Source organism: Triticum aestivum, chromosome 5D (assembly GCF_018294505.1).
Source record: "Triticum aestivum cultivar Chinese Spring chromosome 5D, IWGSC CS RefSeq v2.1, whole genome shotgun sequence".
NCBI lineage: Eukaryota > Viridiplantae > Streptophyta > Magnoliopsida > Poales > Poaceae > Triticum > Triticum aestivum.
In genome coordinates, this window is record NC_057808.1 from 286,845,306 (window position 1) to 286,866,295 (window position 20,990).

Below are 20,990 nucleotides of genomic sequence, written 5' to 3' on the forward strand. Positions count from 1 at the left end.
CTTTGCTTCGAGGGCTAATAAACTTTTGCAATAAGTATATGAGTTCTTTATGACTAATGTGAGTCCATGGATTATACGCACTCTCAACCTTCCACAATTTTCTAGCCTCTACGGTACCGTGCATTGCCCTTTCTCGCCTCGAGAGTTGGTGCAAACTTCGCCGGTGCATCCAAACCCCGTGATATGATACGCTCTATCGCACATAAACCTCCTTATATCTTCCTCAAAACAGCCACCATACCTACCTATCATGGCATTTCCATAGTCATTCCGAGATATATTGCCATGCAACTTACCACCGTTCCGTTTATTATGACACGCTCTATCATTGTCATATTGCTTTGCATGATCATGTAGTTGACATCGTATTTGTAGCAAAGCCACCTTTCGTAATTTTTTATACATGTCACTCTTGATTCATTGCATATCCCGGTACACCGCCGGAGGCATTCACATAGAGTCATATTTTGTTCTAAGCAATGTTGGGGATATCGCTTATCGGGAACTTATCGCTCGACCCATGATAAGGGGTAAATCGGCCAGTTTATGGGCATATCGGCCGATTTATCGCCATATCGGCTGATTTATCGACCGATTTATCTTATCGGTCAGATAGCGATAAGCGATAAATCGGCCGATTTATCGGAATATCAGAAGATATCTTGAACAGTGGTTCTAAGTATTGAGTTGTAATTCTTGAGTTGTAAGTAATAAAAGTGTGATGATCATCATTATTAGAGCATTGTCCCATGTGAGGAAAGGATGATGGAGACTATGATTCCCCCACAAGTCGGGATGAGATTCCGGACTAAAAAAAAGAGGCCAAAAAAAGAGAAAGAAAAAATGAGAGAAAAAGAGAGAAGGGACAATGTTACTATCCTTTTTCCACACTTGTGCTTCAAAGTAGCACCATGATCTTCATGATAGAGAGTCTCCTATGTTGTCACTTCCATATACTAGTGGGAATTTTTCATTATAGAACTTGGCTTGTATATTCCAATGATGGGCTTCCTCAAAATGCCCTAGGTTTTCGTGAGCAAGCAAGTTGGATGCACACCCACTTAGTTTCTTTTGTTGAGCTTTCATATATATTTATAGCTCTAGTGCATTCGTTGCATGGCAATCGCTACTCCTCTCATTGACATCAATTGATGGGCATCTCCATAGCCTATTGATTAGCCGCGTCAGTGTGAGACTTTCTACCTTTTTGTCTTCTCACATAACCTCCATCATTATACTTTATTCCACCCATAGTGCTATATCCATGGCTTGCGCTCATGTATTGCGTAAGGGTTGAAAAGGCTGAAGCGCGTTAAAAAGTATGAACCAATTGCTCGGCTTGTCATCGGGGTTATGCATGATGAGAACGTTTTGTGTGACGAAATTGAAGCATGGCCTAACTATATGATTTTGTAGGGATGAGCTTTCTTTGGCTATGTTATTTTGATAAGACATAATTGCTTGGTTAGCATGTTTGAAGTATTATTGTTTTTATGTCAGCATTAAACTTTTATCTTGAATCTTTTGGATCTAAATATTCATGCCACAATAAAAAGAATTACATTGAAAATTATGCTAAGAAGCATTCCATATCAAAAATTCTATTTTTATCATTTACCTACTCGAGGACGAGCGGGAATTAAGCTTGGGGATGCTTGATACGTCTCCAACGTATCTATACTTTTTTTATTGTCCCATGCTATTATATTATCTGTTTTGGATGTTCAATGGGCTTTATTATACACTTTTATATTATTTTTGGGACTAACCTATTAACCGGAGGCCCAGCCCAAATTGCTGTTTTTTTGCTTATTTCAGTGTTTCGAAGGAAAGGAATATCAAACGGAGTCCAAACAGAATGAATCCTTCGGGAACGTGATTTTCTGAACAAACGTGATCCAGAGGACTTGGAGTGGACGTCAAGCAATCAACGAGGAGGCCACGAGGGCGCGCCTACCCCCTGGGTGCGCCCTCCACCCTCGTGGGCCCCTCGTGGCTCCACCGACCTACTTCTTCCTCCTATATATACCTACGTACCCCGAAAACATCAGAGGACGAGCCAAAAACCCTACTTCCACCGCCGCAACCTTCTGTACCCGTGAGATCCCATCTTGGGGCCTTTTCCGGCGCTCCGCCGGAGGGGGCATTGATCTCGAAGGGCTTCTACATCAACACCATAGCCTCTCCGATGATGTGTGAGTAGTTTACCTCAGACCTTCGGGTCCATAGTTATTAGCTAGATGGCTTCTTCTCTCTCTTTGGATCTCAATACAAAGTTCTCCTCGATTCCCTTGGAGATCTATTCGATGTAATCTTCTTTTGCGGTGTGTTTGTCGAGATCCGATGAATTGTGGGTTTATGATCAAGATTATCTATGAACAATATTTGAATCTTCTCTGAATTCTTCTATGTATGATTGGTTATCTTTGCAAGTCTCTTCGAATTATCAGTTTGGTTTGGCCTACTAGATTGATCATTCTTGCAATGGGAGAAGTGCTTAGCTTTGGGTTCAATCTTGCGGTGCTCGATCCCAGTGACAGTAGGGGAAACGACACATATTGTATTGTTACCATCGAGGATAAAAAGATGGGGTTTATATCATATTGCATGAGTTTATCCCTCTACATCATGTCATCTTGCTTAAAGCATTACTCCTTTCTTATGAACTTAATACTCTAGATGCATGCTGGATAGCGGTCGATGTGTGGAGTAATAGTAGTAGATGCAGGCAGGAGTCGGTCTACTTGTCACGGACGTGATGCCTATATACATGATCATACCTAGATATTCTCATAACTATGCTCAATTCTATCACAGTAATTTGTTTAACCACCGTAATACTTATGCTCTTGAGAGAAGCCACTAGTGAAACCTATGGCCCCCGGGTCTATTCTCTATCATATTAATCTCCCGTCAACTAGCTATTTCTGGCGCCGTTTATTTTGCTTTCTTTACTTTTAGTCTTTATCATAAAAATACCAAAAATATTATCTTATCATCTCTATCAGATCTCACTTTTGCAAGTGGCCGTGAAGGGATTGACAATCCCTTTATCGTGTTGGTTGCAAGGTTCTTATTTCTTTGTGTAGGTGCGTGGGACTTGAGCGTGGTCTCCTACTGGATTGATACCTTGGTTCTCAAAAACTGAGGGAAATACTTACGCTACTTTACTGCATCACCCTTTCCTCTTCAAGGGAAAACCAACGCAGTGCTCAAGAGGTAGCACATCATTCCGCAACAAACTCATTAGTCACATTGCTTGCAAGGCTTATGGTGATGTGCATTACCGAGAGGGCCCAGAGATACCTCTCCGACAATGGGAGTGACAAATCCTAATCTCGATCTATGCCAACTCAACAAGTACCATCGGAGACACCTGTAGAGCACCTTTATAATCACACAGTTACGTTGTGACGTTTGGTAGCACACCAAGTGTTCCTCTAGTATTCGGGAGTTGCATAATCTCATAGTCATAGGAACATGTATAAGTCATGAAGAAAGCAATAGCAACATACTAAACGATCAAGTGCTAAGCTAACAGAATGGGTCAAGTTAATCACATCATTCTCTAATGATGTGATCCCGTTAATAAAATGACAACTCATGTCTATGGCTAGGAAACTTAACCATCTTTGATTCAACGAGCTAGTCAAGTAGAGGCATACTAGTGACACTCTGTTTGTCTATGTATTCACACATGTACTAAGTTTCCGGTTAATACAATTTTAGCATGAATAATAAACATATATCATGATATAAGGAAATATAAATAACAACTTTATTATTGCCTCTAGGGCACATTTCCTTCATTTTTATATAATAAAAGAAAAATACTGGAGCCAAGAACCACTGGAGGTGGGCCCCTGGGTGAGCACAACCCACCAGGGCGCCCCCCTCAGGCGTGCCCAGGTGGGTTGTGCCCACCTTGTGGCCCCGTAGACCCTGATTCCAATGCTATAAAATCCTATTTTTCCAAAAAAAACCAGGGAGGAAGAATTATCTCGTTTCGCGATACGGAGCCGCTGCCACCTCCTGTTCTTCATCAGGAGGCCAGATCTGCAGTCCGTTTTGGGCTCCGGAGAGGGGTATCTTCGATCTTCGTCATCACCAACCCTCCTTCATCACCAATTCCTTGATGCTCCCCACCGGGAGTGAGCAATTCCTTCGTAGGCTCGCTGGTCGGTGAGGAGTTAGATGAGATTCATCATGTAATCGAGTTAGTTTTGTTAGGGCTTGGTCCCTAGTATCCACTATGTTCTGAGATTGTTGTTGATATGACTTTGCCATGCTTAATGCTTGTCACTTTGGGCCTGGGTGCCATGATTTCAGATCTGAACCGTTTATGTTATCACCATTATATCTATGTTCTAGATCCGATCTTGCAAGTCATATTCACCTATTACGTGTTATGATCCGTAAACCCCGGAGTGACAATAGTCGGGATACTTTCCAGTGATGACCGTAGTTTGAGGAGTTCATGTATTCACTATGTGTTAATGCTTTGTTCTGGTTCTCTGTTAAAAGGATGCCTTAATATCCCTTAGTTTCCATATGGACCCCGCTGCCACGGGAGGGTAGGACAAAAGATGTCATGTAAGTTCTTTCCATAAGCATGTATGACTATTTACGGAATACATGCCTACATTATATTCATGAACTGGAGCTAGAGCTGCATCGCCCTAGGTTATGTCTGTTATATGATGAATATCATCCAACGAATTCACCGATCCAATGCCTACGAAGTTCTCTTATATTGTTCTTGCTAAGTTACTACTGATACTGTTACTGTTACACTTGCTACAAAATCATTGTTATCATTGTTACCGTTACTATTGCTGTTGCTACCACTATCAAACTTATCATACTACTTTGCTACTGATCACTTTGCTGCAGATAATTAATCTCCAGGTGTGGTTGAATTGACAACTTAGCTGCTAATACTTGCGAATATTCTTTGGCTTCCCTTGTGTCGAATCAATAAATTTGGGTTGAATATTGTACCCTCGAAAACTGTTGCGATCCCCTATACTTGTGAGTTATCAGCATGCTATAGGTAATTATACTTATCATCGACAAGCTCCCATCAGTATTCGTAATAGATCTTGGTTCGCAAGTAAGGTTGACGTAGATACTTGCAGTCTCCTTGTCGCATCCTCGATAGGTCTCTGGGATCTTCTACTAATGTATGTCGCCCACTTCTAGTTGCACCTGACATGGTCAGATGATGGATCAATGGATGGTGATGGTCGCCTAACTGACGTAGGACTTGCTTTGTGGGAGGCCACTCCTTGTTTTGTCGTGGGTGCGAGGTCGATCTTGGTCGCGGTTGTATACTTGACTCTTGATACGGGGAAAGTCCATGGGTGGCCCAATTTTCACGAATTGGAGGTGGACTTGAGGAAAAACATGAACACACGGGAAAACATGAGAAATCCGGAGGCAGGCCCGTTGCAATCTAAGCGGCGCGCCGAGCCCGAATTTGCTCCAGGAGAACCGGGGCTCCAAAGTGGGCATCGCTTACGTGGTGATCTGCTGCCGGGCCAGAGCTACATGCGAACGATGATTTGCGAGTAGATGTGGTGGGTGGCGGCACAGAGGGGAGAGAAATGAGACTGTGGCGCGTTTTGGGGGTCGTCGTCCAATTTAAATAGCCAGATTTGGCCCATCAAGCGGCACGTTAGAGCGGCGTTTTCACCGGACCGCCGGGTAATTACGGGTGTCCATATGGACCCCACACGTCAGCTCGAAGTGGCAGACGCGCCCATGCGCGTTCGGGCCTCCTAATATCCGCCCTAAATTTGGGTTGGATATGAGAGGTGTCGGTCAGTCTGGACGTATAGAGCCGGTTTGAGAAGCCCGTTTGAGTTACTTTTTGTGACCGGTCACTGGCCGGATCGTTCCCCGGACATGGCATTTGAGGAGCCCGGCTTGCTTGGTATAGCAGATAATGTGGTTTTACCCCCTTTTTATAAAAAAAAAGTTTTATATATCTCTAAAAGGTAATTCTTTCATAAAAAACATAAAGACAAGGTAACAAGACTTCTTTTTCTTTGAGAAAAAAAGATGACAAAGACTCGGACTGCTCACAAGTTCTGGTGACCGTCGTCTTTCCCCCACAAGTCTGGCCGCTGGTTGCCCGGATCCGCTAGAAGTTCGCCGACTTTTCATCCCCTATTTTTCCTTGCCCCCCCACCCCCCCCCCCCCCTCCCTGGCTGCGAGGTGCGAGCAAAGGCTTTGTATCTGAAGCCCATAGGGGCCCAAACAAAGCCCACCTACTGGTGCAAATTTCCCCTTCCCCACAACCACACGCGGCGGCGGCGGTGTGTAGAGAGAGAATAATGGAGGGGAGAGAAGACGACAAGAAAGGCGGCGCCGCCGCTCCCGGCAGCTCAGCGCCGGGGACGAGATTCAAGAACCTGGTCTCCAGGGAATACTACAGCCACAAGAAGAAGGTACGGTCCATGCCCCACCCTGCACGGGAATTCTCTCTCTGCGCCCCTAAAACCCAAAGTCCCGCGAGAAAGAAGTCCGAAATTATCCAATGCCGGATCTTTCCTTGATGTGAATCCCTCGAACCCTAGCGTCGCAAGCTAAAAGGAGGATATATAGGATATGAAAGTTCCAATATTTGGGTCGTCCGGTTTCTTTTTCTACATGGGAGCAAAGTTGCGGGGAAACCTCGATTCGAGCTAATTGTTAGGTCAACAGTTTTTCTTTTTTGGAGAAAAGTATACCGATCATACTTTCTTTGTCGAGTGGTTCTTTTCCATTATAATGAAGAAAATTGGTATTAGCATGCTGAGAAAGAAAACCAATTCCGAGTCAGGCGCTTATTTAGTTTCGTAAGTTTGTTGGGAAAAGAGGGAGAAACCATCTTCCTTTCAGAAAAAAACATTGTATTTGTGAGGATCATTTGGTTGCTTTATGTTGTTTGTTTTGCTAAAAAGAACTCCTTCTAGTATAAATGTATAATACACAATACTCATTCATAAAATTGTAGTTACTTTTGTGCTCTTTGTTCTTCCTTATCAATGCAGATTTTCGTATGACCACTGATCTTTTGTATTTTATTAGGTGCACTCTGTGGCATGGAACTGCATAGGCACAAAGCTTGCTTCAGGCTCTATAGATCATACTGCCCGTGTCTGGAGCATTGATCCCCATGGCCATGTAACTTCCTCTCCTTGTTTTCTAATTGCTACAAGAATAACGCTGCCTGTTACAGAGTTAGATAACCCTTTTTTGTTGTCAAACACTCCAATTTTTTATACCTTTTCTTTTGTGAAATCTATGTAATTGGGAACCTCTTTCATTTCATAGAATGCTAGTACCAAGTTATGATCTTAGCAACAATATATTGTAGCATGCACATTTGCTTTGGCATGCTCATGCTGGCCCTTAGTGTACCAAAGATGGGTCAGTATAATTGGATGACTGCAATCTACCAAGCTATCTATTATCTTGAAATTGCAGAAGTTTACCAGGCATTCTGTATTCCTGTTTGCAGGATTGTGTGCACAATAGGGGCACCTCAACGAGAGCAAATTTTGTGCCAATAGTTGCCATTTTCTGAGTTTTAAATAATGTGAAATAATTCATTGGCGTAAATATTCTATGCCATGTGCGCAGTGGACCTGCCAAAATTCATCAGCAAATATGACTTGCTGTGACATTTACAAAAGAGACAAATTAATGGCTATGTTACTTAAGGGTCTTCTCTTTTTAATCTAGTTCATAAATATCCATATTCTTGGACAAAATCCATGAATTATTTTTTGGAAACTCGGAAAAGAGAAGAGAGGAATATGTGATGTAGTGGAACCTAGTTGCCAAATTCACTTTCCCTAACACATTTAAGGATTTCCGTTATGTCTGTTCGGTTCCTTAGTTACCTCTTGTAATCAAATTCATTATTGTTTACAGTTTGTAGAACACTGTGGCCATAGTTTATTAACATGAGTCAATGAGTAGTGAATTTTATTCTGTACAGTGGTATTACTTGGAACAAGTTATGTATTTATCAATGAACTGTTAGCTACACTAAATTGCTTTACTTGCTTAAGAATGAACATTTGGCTCTTTTGTAGGAGGGTGTGCATATTAGATTAGATTTTGTTTCATTGGAACTTCCAGACTGCAAACAATGCTGACACCACTTCTTATTGTACACAGTCCAAGGTTAAAGACATTGAACTGAAAGGCCACTCAGATAGTGTAGATCAGTTATGCTGGGATCCAAAGCATCCTGACACAGTTGCCACTGCAGCTGCTGACAAGTCAATTCGCCTTTGGGATGCACGAAGTAAGTAATACACTTCATCTTTGATGGTGAAGGTGCTGAAACTGTCAGTCTAGTGCAGCATTGTTAATGACTTGGGGCATTACATTTCTGCCCTTAACTCGAACCCACTACTCAGATATACCCCTAATTCTTGAGGCTGCTCAAATCTGCACCTTTTCCATCAAGGCTCATTATAGAAATACCCTTTCGTGTCGTTTCCGTCCTGTCAAAGGGGCTTGACCGTTTACACGACGTTTCCTGGTCATTTTTGCCCCTCCTTACAAGCAGATGAGCTCTCTATGGATAAGTCACTTACAAGTGGTCCCATCCCATGAAAAAGGAAAAAGAAAGGGGCGTGTGAGCGGGGGGCAGGGGGGTCATCCCCTTGTGCGCTCTCGCTCGGCGCACCCGGTCAGGCTCCTGCCTCCCTCCTCTGCTCTCAGAACCACATGGCTCCTGCCGCTCCAGTGGGGTCGTAGCTCCCAGCGGTGCCGGCATGCAGCAGAGTTGGCTGCTTCATGCCGTGCACGTGGGACCTGTATCGACGAGGTTTGCATGGTTTCGGCAAAGTCTCTCGTGACAAGGCCCTCTCCTCCCTCATGCTCCTCCCAGGTACGTATACCCCCCCACCTCCCTCGGACCTGTCACCTCTCCTTCTGCCACTATCGAACATCATAAGTGGTGAAAACCCCAAAGCAGGCTTCTTACGGTACCGTAGGTTCCCAGCAATGTGGTTCATTTGGGTCAACACCTCTCAATGTGACGCCTTCGGGTTGCTGCTGTCTCTGCAACTCTGGCCAGGCATCCTTGAGGGTCAACGCTGATCTGTGGGCGCTGGGCCTCCTGCAAGCACAGCTCTGTGTCGCTGCTTCCTTCATGTCCGGTCATGCGCGTGGCGGCTAGCAGAGGAGGGCGTAGACGTGTCTCGTTCGCAACGACCGAATGCCTCGTATGATGCAAGCTGAACTTGCCTTCTTATGCCTCTTGTCCTAGAGTGGCTAGTGAAGCTTGTCTGGAAACGGCACAGAACAGTATACAAGGAGCCTTGACGGAAGAAGGACATATTTGAGCAGCCTCGAGAATTAGGGGTATATCTGATTATGGGTTCGAGCAGAAACGTAAATGTCGTTAATGAATTTTGCGTATTTTGTTATGAATTTGGTGTTATCAGATGAGAGTTCTTATGTGGGAATTTGACCTGGAAGTTAGTATCATTGTACTCAGTATTCTGCATAGAATGATACATTTTGTTTCAGTCTCTTCTTACCATGTTCAGTGATGGTGGTAGTTTACCTTTTCGTCAGGTTATTTACTAATCCAATTTGTCTGTAACTAGTTTATTTATGTTTTTCTTTTCAGGTGGGAAATGCCAAGTTGTTGAACTCAGTGGAGAAAACATCAACATCACATACAAACATGATGGCACTCACATAGCTGTTGGAAATAAGGTTTACAATAACAGAACATGGGTACATTAGATTGTAATATACTTTTGATGCCTAGCTGTTTGTCTAGCATATTGATTTGAAGGAATGGGACATTCATTCATGTTCAACATTGTCTTCATGACGCTTGTGTTTCTTCATTTTCTTTGGTTTTCTTCTGATAATATATTGAATTACTGATAGCATATTGGTTTATTGCCCTTATTTCAAAGTAGAAAAAAATATCCTGATATGTTTGTGTTACGCATCATCATGGTGTGACCCAGCTAACATAACCCTTGCTATCTGTTTAGCTTTGTTATTTTGCTGCACTCTTTTCCTTCAGTTTATACCTTGTGTGAGTTTGCTAGGGTTCTTTTGTTCACCTAATCACTATGCAACAAATCAAATCATATCATGCATAGAAATATGTGGCCGTATTGTCATATATGTGTTTTTGAGAAAATACCACATCACCGTATCGTGTACCAGTATTCATGCAATGTAGGTTGGTAATAATGCACCTGGAGATGTACGCGTCTGGTTAGTATCTATCAATTAGATGGAAGTCTTGGCATTTTTCTTGCTAAGTTTCTTCAGTATGACAAGTGATATGTAAAGTTCATGTAGTATCGAAATGAAACTCTTTTTGTGTGTCATGTAAGTTAGCATGTTTCCTGAAAATGTACATGATATGCATTTACTTTACGAGTTACTAGTTCGTTCAGCTATAATAACAGCTGCTGCTAATGATCTGTAGGAGGATGAGCTAACCATAGTGGATGTTCGGAAGCTAAAACCCGTCCACAAACAGAAGTTCCCTTACGAGGTACTTACCAAATGAAGTTTGGACACTGGAAACACCCTTTAGCAGTTTTTTTCTATTCTAAATCCAGCTATGTTTTGGGGTACCCGTGCATATCGATGTGATAAGAAATATAGTGAGCCACATGTTCATTTGTCTTGTCGTAGACCAAAAAGTTGTGCACTGATGTTTATTTTTCGGGGGGAAAACAGTAAGGATACGTACTGATACTCTGAATGCACAATGATATATGATACCAACCAGCTGAATCTAGATAATGCATTTACTGTACTACTGATGTTCACACCTTGCTAAACTTCATATTGTCAATTTCCTGCATTTCTTGTTTTTCGTGACTTGTGGCGTGTGTGTTTCTTATTAAATGTCTGAAGTGAATTCTTGATTTGTCCCCCAGATTAATGAGATTGCATGGAATAAAACTGGAGATTTATTCTTCATAACTACTGGGCTTGGTAAGATGCTAAGATGTACTTTCCTCTTAATTATGAATATTTAAGCTCCTCAATTGTGAAAATGGAACAAGGAGCCTTGATGTTGTCAGACGTCAGGCGTCAGGATCACATAAGTTGATGCTAATGCTGCTGCCTGGTTTGGTTCTTTATGTAGGATTTGTTGAGGTGGTCAACTATCCTTCCCTTGATGTTGTCTGCAAATTAAATGCCCATACAGCAGGGTGCTATTGCATAGCAATGGATCCCCTTGATAGGTGAGAAAATTCTTTGTTCAGTTTGTTGTTTCAGTTATTTGCGCTGAACATGTTTTAAACATGGAACGGTAGGGGAGAACCCTAAGGATTATTTGAATTACAAATATATAGTATTTAATTACGGAGGACCAACCATATTTACTAGAAAATACACAAAAAAGCTCGAGCTTGCGATCCGTTTTTACTCTGGATCTAGTTGATTGGTTGTATTTTAGTTCCTTACACTAGTTACTGGGTTGCTAGATATGCTATTTGAGTTAACACTAAAGCTATATTCTGACTTTTTGTAAGAGCTACTGAAATTGTATCCTAGCTTCATCTTTAGACAAAATTCGTATCCGAACTACCTGCAGTTGAGTAAATACCTTTTACTTATAGGTAACTCCATAGGTGATTTATGAAGAGTATTCTGAGAAACTGGTTTATGGAAACACATATGGGCTCAGGAAAGGGATCCCCCGAATATTGGATAGCCGTTTGTAAACCAGGTCGTAAACTTTATATATACTGGGAATATATCCCATGGCCTATGGAAACCATTGGTTTAGTGGAAGAATGAAAACCATGATTAGGATGTTGATCCTCTCCACACACTTCGGTCAATTACTAAAAAGAGAGGAAATGCATTATCATGGAATTTTGCACAGAACTCATCGTATGCTCTCCTCACGGGTAACTTCCCCAGAATGTGTTGCTTCTCTCAAAAAGATGTTAATTAGGCACTCTTATTTGTCATAACTAGGCAAAGATATACTAACCGGCCACGGGGTAACCTGCTACATGTCCGCCCTTTCAGGGGTTTCATAGGTTATCTTCCCATATATATCTACAATGCCAAATTCAGAGTTAATGTAAAAAATGAAAATTCACCACATGGTCCAAATTCACTTTTTTTTTGCGGGAAGGAACTGATTGTAAATTAAGAACCTGAACAAACTAATCATGTGGAGAAGTAGCAAGTTGTGCTCCACAAGTACAAATTGTATTAGTGTTGTTATGTTTTGATGTCAACATCCGGGTAGAGTACAATTGTTTTGATGGTCACACTTACAGAATGTTTTGATGTCAGGTATTTTGCTGTTGGAAGTGCAGATTCACTTGTCAGTCTTTGGAATGTCAAAGAGCTGCTATGCATTAAAACCTTCACAAAACTTGAGTACGTCTTTATCTACTATATTGAACTTCTTTAGATTACATTACTATCATAGAAATAGCTTCAAATGATTTTTGTTTGAATCAGCGTCAGTTAGGGCCAACAAGTTTTCCCTCAATGTAACAGCACATATTTGATACACCATGGGCATGATGTTCACATTGAAATTAGTAAACAATTTGTGCATATCTGTGTTATTTCTAGGGGTGCAAGCGGCATCCCGCTTCATCGTGCAAAACTCATTGGTTAGTTCATAGTTTGCTCATCACTTGCCTAAAGTTAACACTATTTGTACTATAGTATTGTCTGCTAGCCCGCCCCGCTTGCATCCCTAGTTATCATCTCCCATGGCCTTCCCACCAAAGCCCGGCTGGCAACGGCAATGTAGACATTCAGGACGTTTGTAATCTTTTCAGTTACTTTGATTTACTATTTTAATTAATTTTATATTGGATAATACGACTACAAACAGCTCATAATGTTAATTATTAAGAATAGGGTATGGGCTTGACTAATCTCATATCACTGACTTTTGCCTCCAAACGTAATTAGAAAGAGTGATTGAACTAAATCATGGTTAGCTGAATAATGATCATTGAAGAAAAAAACATTCAAAGGTTAATCTGAGTACGACCAGAGTAACCTTGTGTACCAATTTCAGGTGGCCTGTCAGAACAGTTAGCTTCAATCACACTGGAGAATTTATTGCATATGCCAGTGAAGATCCTTTCATTGACATTGTAAGTGATCACAAACGTAGTGCAATTTCTTATCTATCCGAGACTAACTGTTATGAAAGATTAATTATTTTACATTTTTTTCTTTCATCAGGCCAATATTCAGACTGGACGATCAATTCATCAGATTCCATGTAAAGCAGCTATGAATAGTGTTGAATGGAATCCTAAATACAACCTCCTGGCTTATGCAGGAGATGACAAGAATAAGTACCAGGCTGATGATGGTATGGTTGTCGCAGTTACTCATTTTAGTGCCGTCGAATGAAATAAAACGCATAATTTTGCTTGAACCTCTTGTTCAATAGTTTCTGAAAAACCACAACCACGTTATAACATCCCAAACAACGGAATCTTTGCCATTATCTTTTCTGTTAAGAACATCCAGTCATGGTAAAACTAATATTCTTCCCTCTGTTACTTCTTTTTTCCTGTTGCCTGTTGTTTCCCGCTGCTTCTACTATCCTGCATCCAAGTACATGAGTGGACATGAAGGGAAAAATTAAGATTCCATTTTCTGCATGCTATGTTGTCAGTGTTTGAGGAAGTTTGTAATGTTGTCCATGGGAATGTCGATGTTTCAGGAACCATCGAGCAAATTTCCTCCCCGTTGATTTCATTAACTCCTGAACTTAAAAAAAACTGTATTACCTTCAGATGCATTTATTTCACTTCATAACAATTTAGCTTTGTGATTGTTCAATTCTTCATCTAAAAAAAACAAGGCGACGTAGAAATGTAGCGGCACTCACGTTTCTCGTCATTCATTTTTACAGGTGTTTTCCGAATATTTGGTTTTGAAAGCACATAATCTGATGCGGACCGGATTATCACCAGCAAGTTGTCTCTGTAGATTCAGTTATCTGGCCTTACAAATGTAACTCCATTTTTTTGTCGGCTTGAATGAGGTGTTTGGTTTGAGGGACTGGATGATGAATGCACCCCTGTTTGGTTTGAGGTATAGACTGTGCATGCACTCAGCTAGTTCTAAATGATGGATTAGGTAATTTGACCAAATTTAACAGATTATCCGGCGATGGTCCGAGCTGTTTTGGTCAAGGTGATTTTCTCAAACCAAACATCCCAGAACCAAACAGTGTTGTTGTACTGTACCATATGTGATTACTAGAGAACAACTTGGCATTGTATCTTATCCAACAGAACATTACTGAAACATATTAAAGTAAAATAGATCAAATTTTGTACAAGGTTTGTACTCCCTCCGTTCCTAAGTGTATTATAACGTCTGCAACACCAAATTTGTTACATTAGATGTGTCAACAAAAATATTTACATATATAATACTGTAAAATATTAGCATTTTTTTTGTATATTTGGTCAAACATAGAGAAGTTTGACTGAGAACAAAACTAAAACTTCAACTAATTTGGAACAGAGGGAGTACAAGATAAGAAAATAAAATAAGGTATAGCATAGTAATATATCAGTATAAGAAAGAGGGGATGAAGTTTAGTTGCAAAATAAATAAACAATGTGGGTGTGACAATGAACACATCATCTTTTTTTTTTAATGACATTTGTAAAATGCTTTTTGGGCGCGCAGGAGCATATGCTCCCTAGAGCCAAATTGGATTTCGGAACAATGTGCATCTTTAACACTTGTTGCCCAAGGATTGTAGCTGGAAGGCATCAGAAGACAATTGGAGCCAAAAATTCAAAATAGTGGCACTAAACTTGTATAAAAAACAAATAATTGTGAGCATAAAAGATGATTGTTTATGAAACTCCCTCGAGTTGAATTTCATGCACGTTGCTCATATGACACACTGAAACATCGGCCTAAGGGCGCATGTCAGGTGGGGCACTGAATGTCATGTTCTCAAACGTGAATTAAGAGATTGGCACATACAACAACAAAGATACATTGCATTGCTTGGCACACCACTTGATGGCATTCACATTCATAATCTTCCGTCCTGGAGCCTTTTCATTTGATCCATACACACAAAAGCAAAACACACCGGACAAGGGCAGAAAGAAAAGCCTCTGCACACATATTGGACAACATGGATGGACTCTGAACCCACAACAAAAGCCAAGAAAAGAATAACAAACACTTCCCTGAAATGCTTGCAAGAATGCAAAGAAAGAACCAACAAGAATCACATTTTGGTCAAACTGGTAACCAGACTTTGTGTTCAGCCGATCATCAAGCTCCTCCACCTCTTCAATCACTCACTCTCAGGATCTGTACACGTTGAAATGTTTCGCCCATCGCCGCGCCATGAACGGGTCAAGGTGATCCCAGCTCTCGGCGCAGCAGCTGCTCCTCCTCTCGCCGCCGATGCTCGTCCCCATGTCTCTGCCCCCGCAGTACCTGCTGTCGCTCTTCTCCTCGAACCCGACAGCGACCTCGCCCGTCCTTGAACGGTCCTCTCTTCCGCCCTCCAGGTAGCTGTAACCAACCAGTATGAAGCCACAGTCTGCCACAAGGTCAAGTGGGATCCTCCTCTCCTCACCACCCCTCAGCTCCCCTAGCCTCACCACTCCACCATGCTCCCCTATCCTCAGGTGGGTGTCGCCTATGACACCGCCGAGCAACCGCGCAAGAAGCTCCTCGAATTCATGCATCACGAAGCTGTTCTGCACCCCGAACCCGAGCCCGACATGGAACTGGTGAACCGGGATGCTCGCACGGTTCATGTCTACCCCAGCATAGCTGCGTATCGGATGATCAGAGAGGTGAAGAATGCAGTTGCTTGGGTTCTGGTGTGCCCGGTCCTCTAGTATCTTCAGACCCTTCTGCAAAGCTCCTACCGGATCAATTCCACCCACAGAGCAGAGGTGTTCGATGACCTGCAATGCCATTCGTTTACCATGGGAGGACATCCGGCGCAAGGGGAAGGCACGAGTTGCAGTGGTGGCATTCGTGACAATGGCTAACCGGTCAATTGCGCGCATAGAGAAGACAACCAGTGCCACTGCCTGCTTCAAGAGCCTCAGGTGTGGCCCATTAGGGCTGGCAACCAAGACCAAGTCCATGGCTGGCTGTGGAGCTAGGCTGACTGAGAGGTAAGCACGCCTTTGCACACTTGGTGAAGCAATCTGTGGCGGCGAAACCATGGAGGAGCCGCTGTAGCTGTACTGGCAGTGCTGCTGTGGTGGCATCATGCGTCCACAAGGGTAGTGTCCGAGGGCATGATGGTGAGCTGCCACCGGAGACGGGATAAGGGCGAATCGCAGGCATGGATCAACATGCTCAGTCAGAGTGTATGGCTCAACAGGGTCATCATCGTTGTAGCGGGTAGCACGGATGGAGGACCTTCGGTTGACGCGGGATGTCGCAATGTTGTCATCAAGGATGCGAAGGATTGGATCTGACTGGTTGTGCAGCAATGGCGGCACCTTCAGGTCACGTGGCAGCTGAGACCACTGCGCACGGCAGATGGGGCATGTAACATTGCCATGTCTGATGTTGGAGGCAATGCACAAGAAGTGGAAAGAGTGGGAACACTGGGCTGTGAATATCGCTGGCCTGTCACAGTTGTCAATGCCACTGCTGCTGGTGCTGAGGGTCTCCAAACATATTGCACAGAAGTTCTGCATATAAATATAGTATAAATATAGTATAAAATAGTATAGTTAATATACGAGATCTGAGAAAATGTGGGATCGGATTAGAATGTAAACCTGCTGTACATACAAGTAAGCAATAAAGAGAATCGCTACAGCTTGGATTTGGTGGGAAACAAAACACTGTAAACTATTCATTCTAGAACAAGTCGAGCATATGCTAAAAGAAGGATTTTGCAAGATCAGAAAATAATATCTGCTTCATTTGATGCTTCAATTGACATACACATGGAGGAAATACCATTTTCGTAAATCCAAACATGACCTGATTAACACCCTATCAGATAGTATGTCTGATACATGGCAAATTGGCAACCGTTCATAGGTTGCAAGCTGGAATATGTTTAGATAACCAAAATATGAAATGAAGAATTCTGCATTATGTGCCCAGCGAATGTTTCAACCAACCAAAAGCCCAAAACAATTTTTGATATACATGAAGCAACCTGAGTGTTCCTGCTTTAGAACACTGCCTCAGTACATAGGGTGATTAGGCATGTAATATATTTATTTGGCTTATTCGCAAAAATATACATTTATTTGGCTTATCAATTGTCGTCGCCTCTATATTGGTTACAATTAGCTCAAACACAAGTTCCTCCAAGCTATCCTGCTAAATGTTATCAAGGTTCCCAAGTTCCTGCAGCCTGTTGAGATTGCAACAAAGTTGCGCAAAACAATTCGAGAGAGAAAAATCTATTCATTTCGAGGCTTGTACTGAAGAACAGTGTTAAGTATCGACCGTGCTTGTTAGATACCAACTCAACTACTACTTACAGAATACCAACTAGAGGAGATATCACCCACAGTGCATCCCAGGGGGTGGGATGAGGGCTCAGGCTCAAGCCTCACAGGGAGCTGTGCAACGCCATTCAGGCCCTGACTTTAAGCCAGCTAAGAAACATTGGGCTATTATGTTGACCCTGACAGTTCAGAAGGAAAATTCCATTTATTGGTGGTTAATGTTGAAATTTGCAAAATTAGAACATCATATTGGCAGAGCTTGATTGTTGTTAACATAGTGATGTTAGGGATAAGCACTAGCGCCATATAGCACCAAGGTCAATTGGATCTTGACATGATAGACACCAAGATCATGGTATAATAACCTGGATGGCAACATGTGTAATATGCATGGTCACAACTTTACCAATAGTCTCTGTTATTCAAACAGTGCATTATTCATTAGTCTTTGAGAAATGTGCACAGTAACGACATATGCTCTGTTGATTGTCAATTCACCATAGGTATCAATAATAGATATTCATAGGCTATTGTTTGCACTGTTATGCACCATTAGCCCATCAGGGAGACAAGTATCATGCCATCTGGGAGACGATATGATTGTTCATCGATAGCCACAAAAAAGTACCAAGGCTCCAACACATCCAAAGAAAGGTTAGGGACACTAACATAGTCTATCAGTAGAACCGCAAAAACAAAAAGTCTATCAATAGATATTATATTGTGGACCATGCGACCCATCCATGTGCACTAAAGGAATTACAATCGCACTTTTTATTTAGTTGAAACAGTGTCAATTTTTTCCAAAGCAAGACATAAGGCTGTAGAGATCGCAACAGCTAACCTCAGAAGTCTAGATCATCGTGAATCAATGGCAGATATAAGTCGGTTCGCCAGAATCTAAATCGTCAAAATGATCGTCATTCGAATTTTTCCATTTCAAAAGGAGAAAATAGCTTATCTCGGTGATATTCCACCCCTTGCGCACCTAACATCACGATTTTCTACCGGAGGAAAGTGAGAACTTATTGTGGTGGACTAAGTGAAGTGAAACCCACAAGGTCAAGATTTCCGTTCGCAATCCCATCTCCTACCCTAAGTTCTCCTTTTAACTTGTCTCTTGCTATCTCAGTTTGTTGCAACCTGATACAGTAGGTAAGCATGTCCCTGATCTCTTCACAGGTAAATTGGTGGATGCATCTAAAAACAACTACCTATGCTTTAGTAGAGAAAACAGACAGCTCCTACATATCTATAAAAATAGAAAAGCTGCATTACCGAAATTAAGAAGAGGGCCGGTGGTCCAAATGGAACAAGAAAATAAAGAAAGGAAAAGGAAAGATGTAGTAGTAAGTGGGCATAGAGCTGGTGGTACCTTGTCAGCCATTCTAGTGCTGGTCGGCTCCTCCAGCTTTTCCTGTTCTCCATCACTGCTGTCTGCGGGCGCATTCACTGCTGAACATGAGATCTGCATATGCATTACAAGCCTCAATTCTTGATAGCAAATAACAAATTTCTACTGTATTTAGCAAAACTGTTGACTGTTGGAGCAAAGATAAAGAGGGGAAAGGTTAGCCACTCTGTATACTGTATTTTACACCTCAATTTCTATGTACCTATCAATAATATTTAAGATCCAGACAGATATAGAAGAAAATGTTGGTTCAAAGAGAAACTGTACACACACGCATAGCCACCAACAACCCATGTAGTACATCGTATCTAAACACAAGTACAATGCTGAAACATTAGCACCGCAAACAGTCAAGTTACTGGAGAAACATTATTTATTTTCAGTTTGGTGTAAAGATACACCAGAAAGTGGATAATAGCTAAAGACAATTGCTCAGTTCCAAGAAAACACACACACACACACACACACACACAGAAAAAAGAACATGTTGGAAGAAGAGAGAAACATGGGTAAAATGAATTAAAAAACAGCGAAGACAAAATATGGTCTTCGTGTCTTGTGCAGTGCGGGTTGCAGCAAACCATCAACGGACCAAAGATTCAGAGAACTGGAAAACAAAATGGCCGTTCGATACAGAACAAATTCAGATACAACTTTTTTCGTAGTTACAAAATTTCAGTGGGACGTCTAGATCTATTTTTGGTGGGGGTGTAAATGGACCACAGGAACGGTACGTCGGATGCGCAAATTTTTCCCAAGGTGCTAGTAGTACGAAGATGGAATGGGAGAGGGCTAGAACAATCATTTCCATAAATGAATGGGCAGTACCTAGAACACATGGCTGGGCACGCGGTACTGTTGGAATAGGAGGAGAAGAAAATGCAACAGGCGTGCTCCTGTTGATTCGACTTGGTTAAAACTTGGGAATTTACCGAGCTTCGTCAGAGATTCTCTAGGAGAAGATCACCGAAACCAGCTAGGAAGGGAGGCATTTGCAACAATCCTCTCCTCCCGTTGAGATTTGAGAAAGAACGGAGGACACCAAAAATCGTTTTCAGAACCAAGATTAAGAAAGGAACATGAAACCGCCTGCTTACTGACGTGAGAGAGAGAGAGAGAGAGAGAGAGAGAGAGAGAGAGAGAGAGAGAGAGAGAGACCGAAAAAGCACCCCAAACCAGGTCATAACTCACAAACCGATGAGATGGCTAGAAACCAAAACTTATCTATCCCCAGCCCAGAGGAAGAAGAAAAAGAGTTTCTCTGATGAAATGTCGAAAAAGAGAGGGAGAGGGAGAGAGTATTACGGTCTTGGGAGGCGGCGGGGAGGGAGAGGCGGCATGGGAGGAGAAGAAGGAGGCGCAGGAGAGGCCGATCCGCTTGGCCGCCGCCCGCCGCCACCTGGCCAGAGTGCCTTCGCCGCCGCATCCCCCCGCCATTGCTCGCTGCCCCCCTGAGCTACAGCGCCATAGGCCCTGCCCTGCCCTGTTTCTTGCTGTCCTAGTCCTAGGTGGTGGTGTAAACGCCCCTGCTTTGGCTGCCTTGTGGTTCTTGTACTCCATGGACCGAAGGGGCCAAAGGTCATGCCGTCATGGGGTCATCATGGTCATACCCTCTCTCTCCGTCTCCTAGCTCCTAGTGAGTGAGCAGAGTTGACAATTGCAGTGTGGCCCTTGTCATTTCCCCGTTTGGATTTTAAGCCCTTGGAAAACAAAGGAATGGCCTCCGACACGTTGCTCCTTATCCGTCGGCGTCCAGATTACTCTCGAGGGTCTTTATGAAAAAAGAAGAGTGCTTTAGCGGTGGGTGTGTTCCGAATTCTAAATCATCTGAACGCCTTTATGCAAACCGTCCTTGCTTGCTGAGCTGCTGCTCGCTGTGGTCCCACCTCTGCGTCTGCCTTTTTCCTTGGGCACGGAAAGGACAGTTTAAAACGCATGCGTAGCGTACTGACTTTGGATCATCGGTTTTCTTGAAAACTAGCCTAGCTTGGATTATCAGAGGTTCACCCTGGCAGCCCTGGCAATTTTGGAGCAAAAGGCTTCAATTTTGGAGCAAAAGGCTTGAATTTTGGAGGAAACTTAAATAAAGGATTGTAATTGAAGAAGAAAA

General features: G+C 42.5%; 2 protein-coding genes across 4 annotated transcripts; one reads left to right on the forward strand and one right to left on the reverse strand.

The window, feature by feature from the left end:
* Positions 1-6,215: 6,215 nt before the first annotated feature.
* On the forward strand, positions 6,216-14,333 carry LOC123121123 (THO complex subunit 3). 3 transcript variants are annotated; one of them, XM_044541050.1, is made up of 11 exons: positions 6,216-6,453; positions 7,076-7,171; positions 8,174-8,303; positions 9,642-9,751; positions 10,467-10,535; positions 10,927-10,984; positions 11,139-11,238; positions 12,308-12,394; positions 13,053-13,131; positions 13,223-13,355; positions 13,905-14,333. In XM_044541050.1, the coding sequence occupies exons 1-11, from the start codon at positions 6,340-6,342 to the stop codon at positions 13,937-13,939; spliced, it is 1,011 nt and encodes a 336-aa protein (XP_044396985.1). In that variant the 5' UTR covers positions 6,216-6,339; the 3' UTR covers positions 13,940-14,333. The 3 variants fall into 3 exon arrangements, with proteins under 3 accessions (XP_044396985.1, XP_044396987.1, XP_044396986.1); XM_044541052.1 differs by having other exon boundaries at positions 9,642-9,730; XM_044541051.1 differs by lacking the exon at positions 13,905-14,333 and having other exon boundaries at positions 9,642-9,730; positions 13,223-13,411.
* Positions 14,334-14,995: 662 nt separating this feature from the next.
* On the reverse strand, positions 14,996-20,476 carry LOC123121122 (E3 ubiquitin-protein ligase WAV3). The gene is made up of 3 exons (XM_044541049.1): positions 20,186-20,476; positions 18,842-18,934; positions 14,996-16,689 (listed from the first exon to the last, which is right to left on the reverse strand). The coding sequence occupies exons 1-3, from the start codon at positions 20,438-20,440 to the stop codon at positions 15,331-15,333; spliced, it is 1,707 nt and encodes a 568-aa protein (XP_044396984.1). The 5' UTR covers positions 20,441-20,476; the 3' UTR covers positions 14,996-15,330.
* Positions 20,477-20,990: the final 514 nt, after the last annotated feature.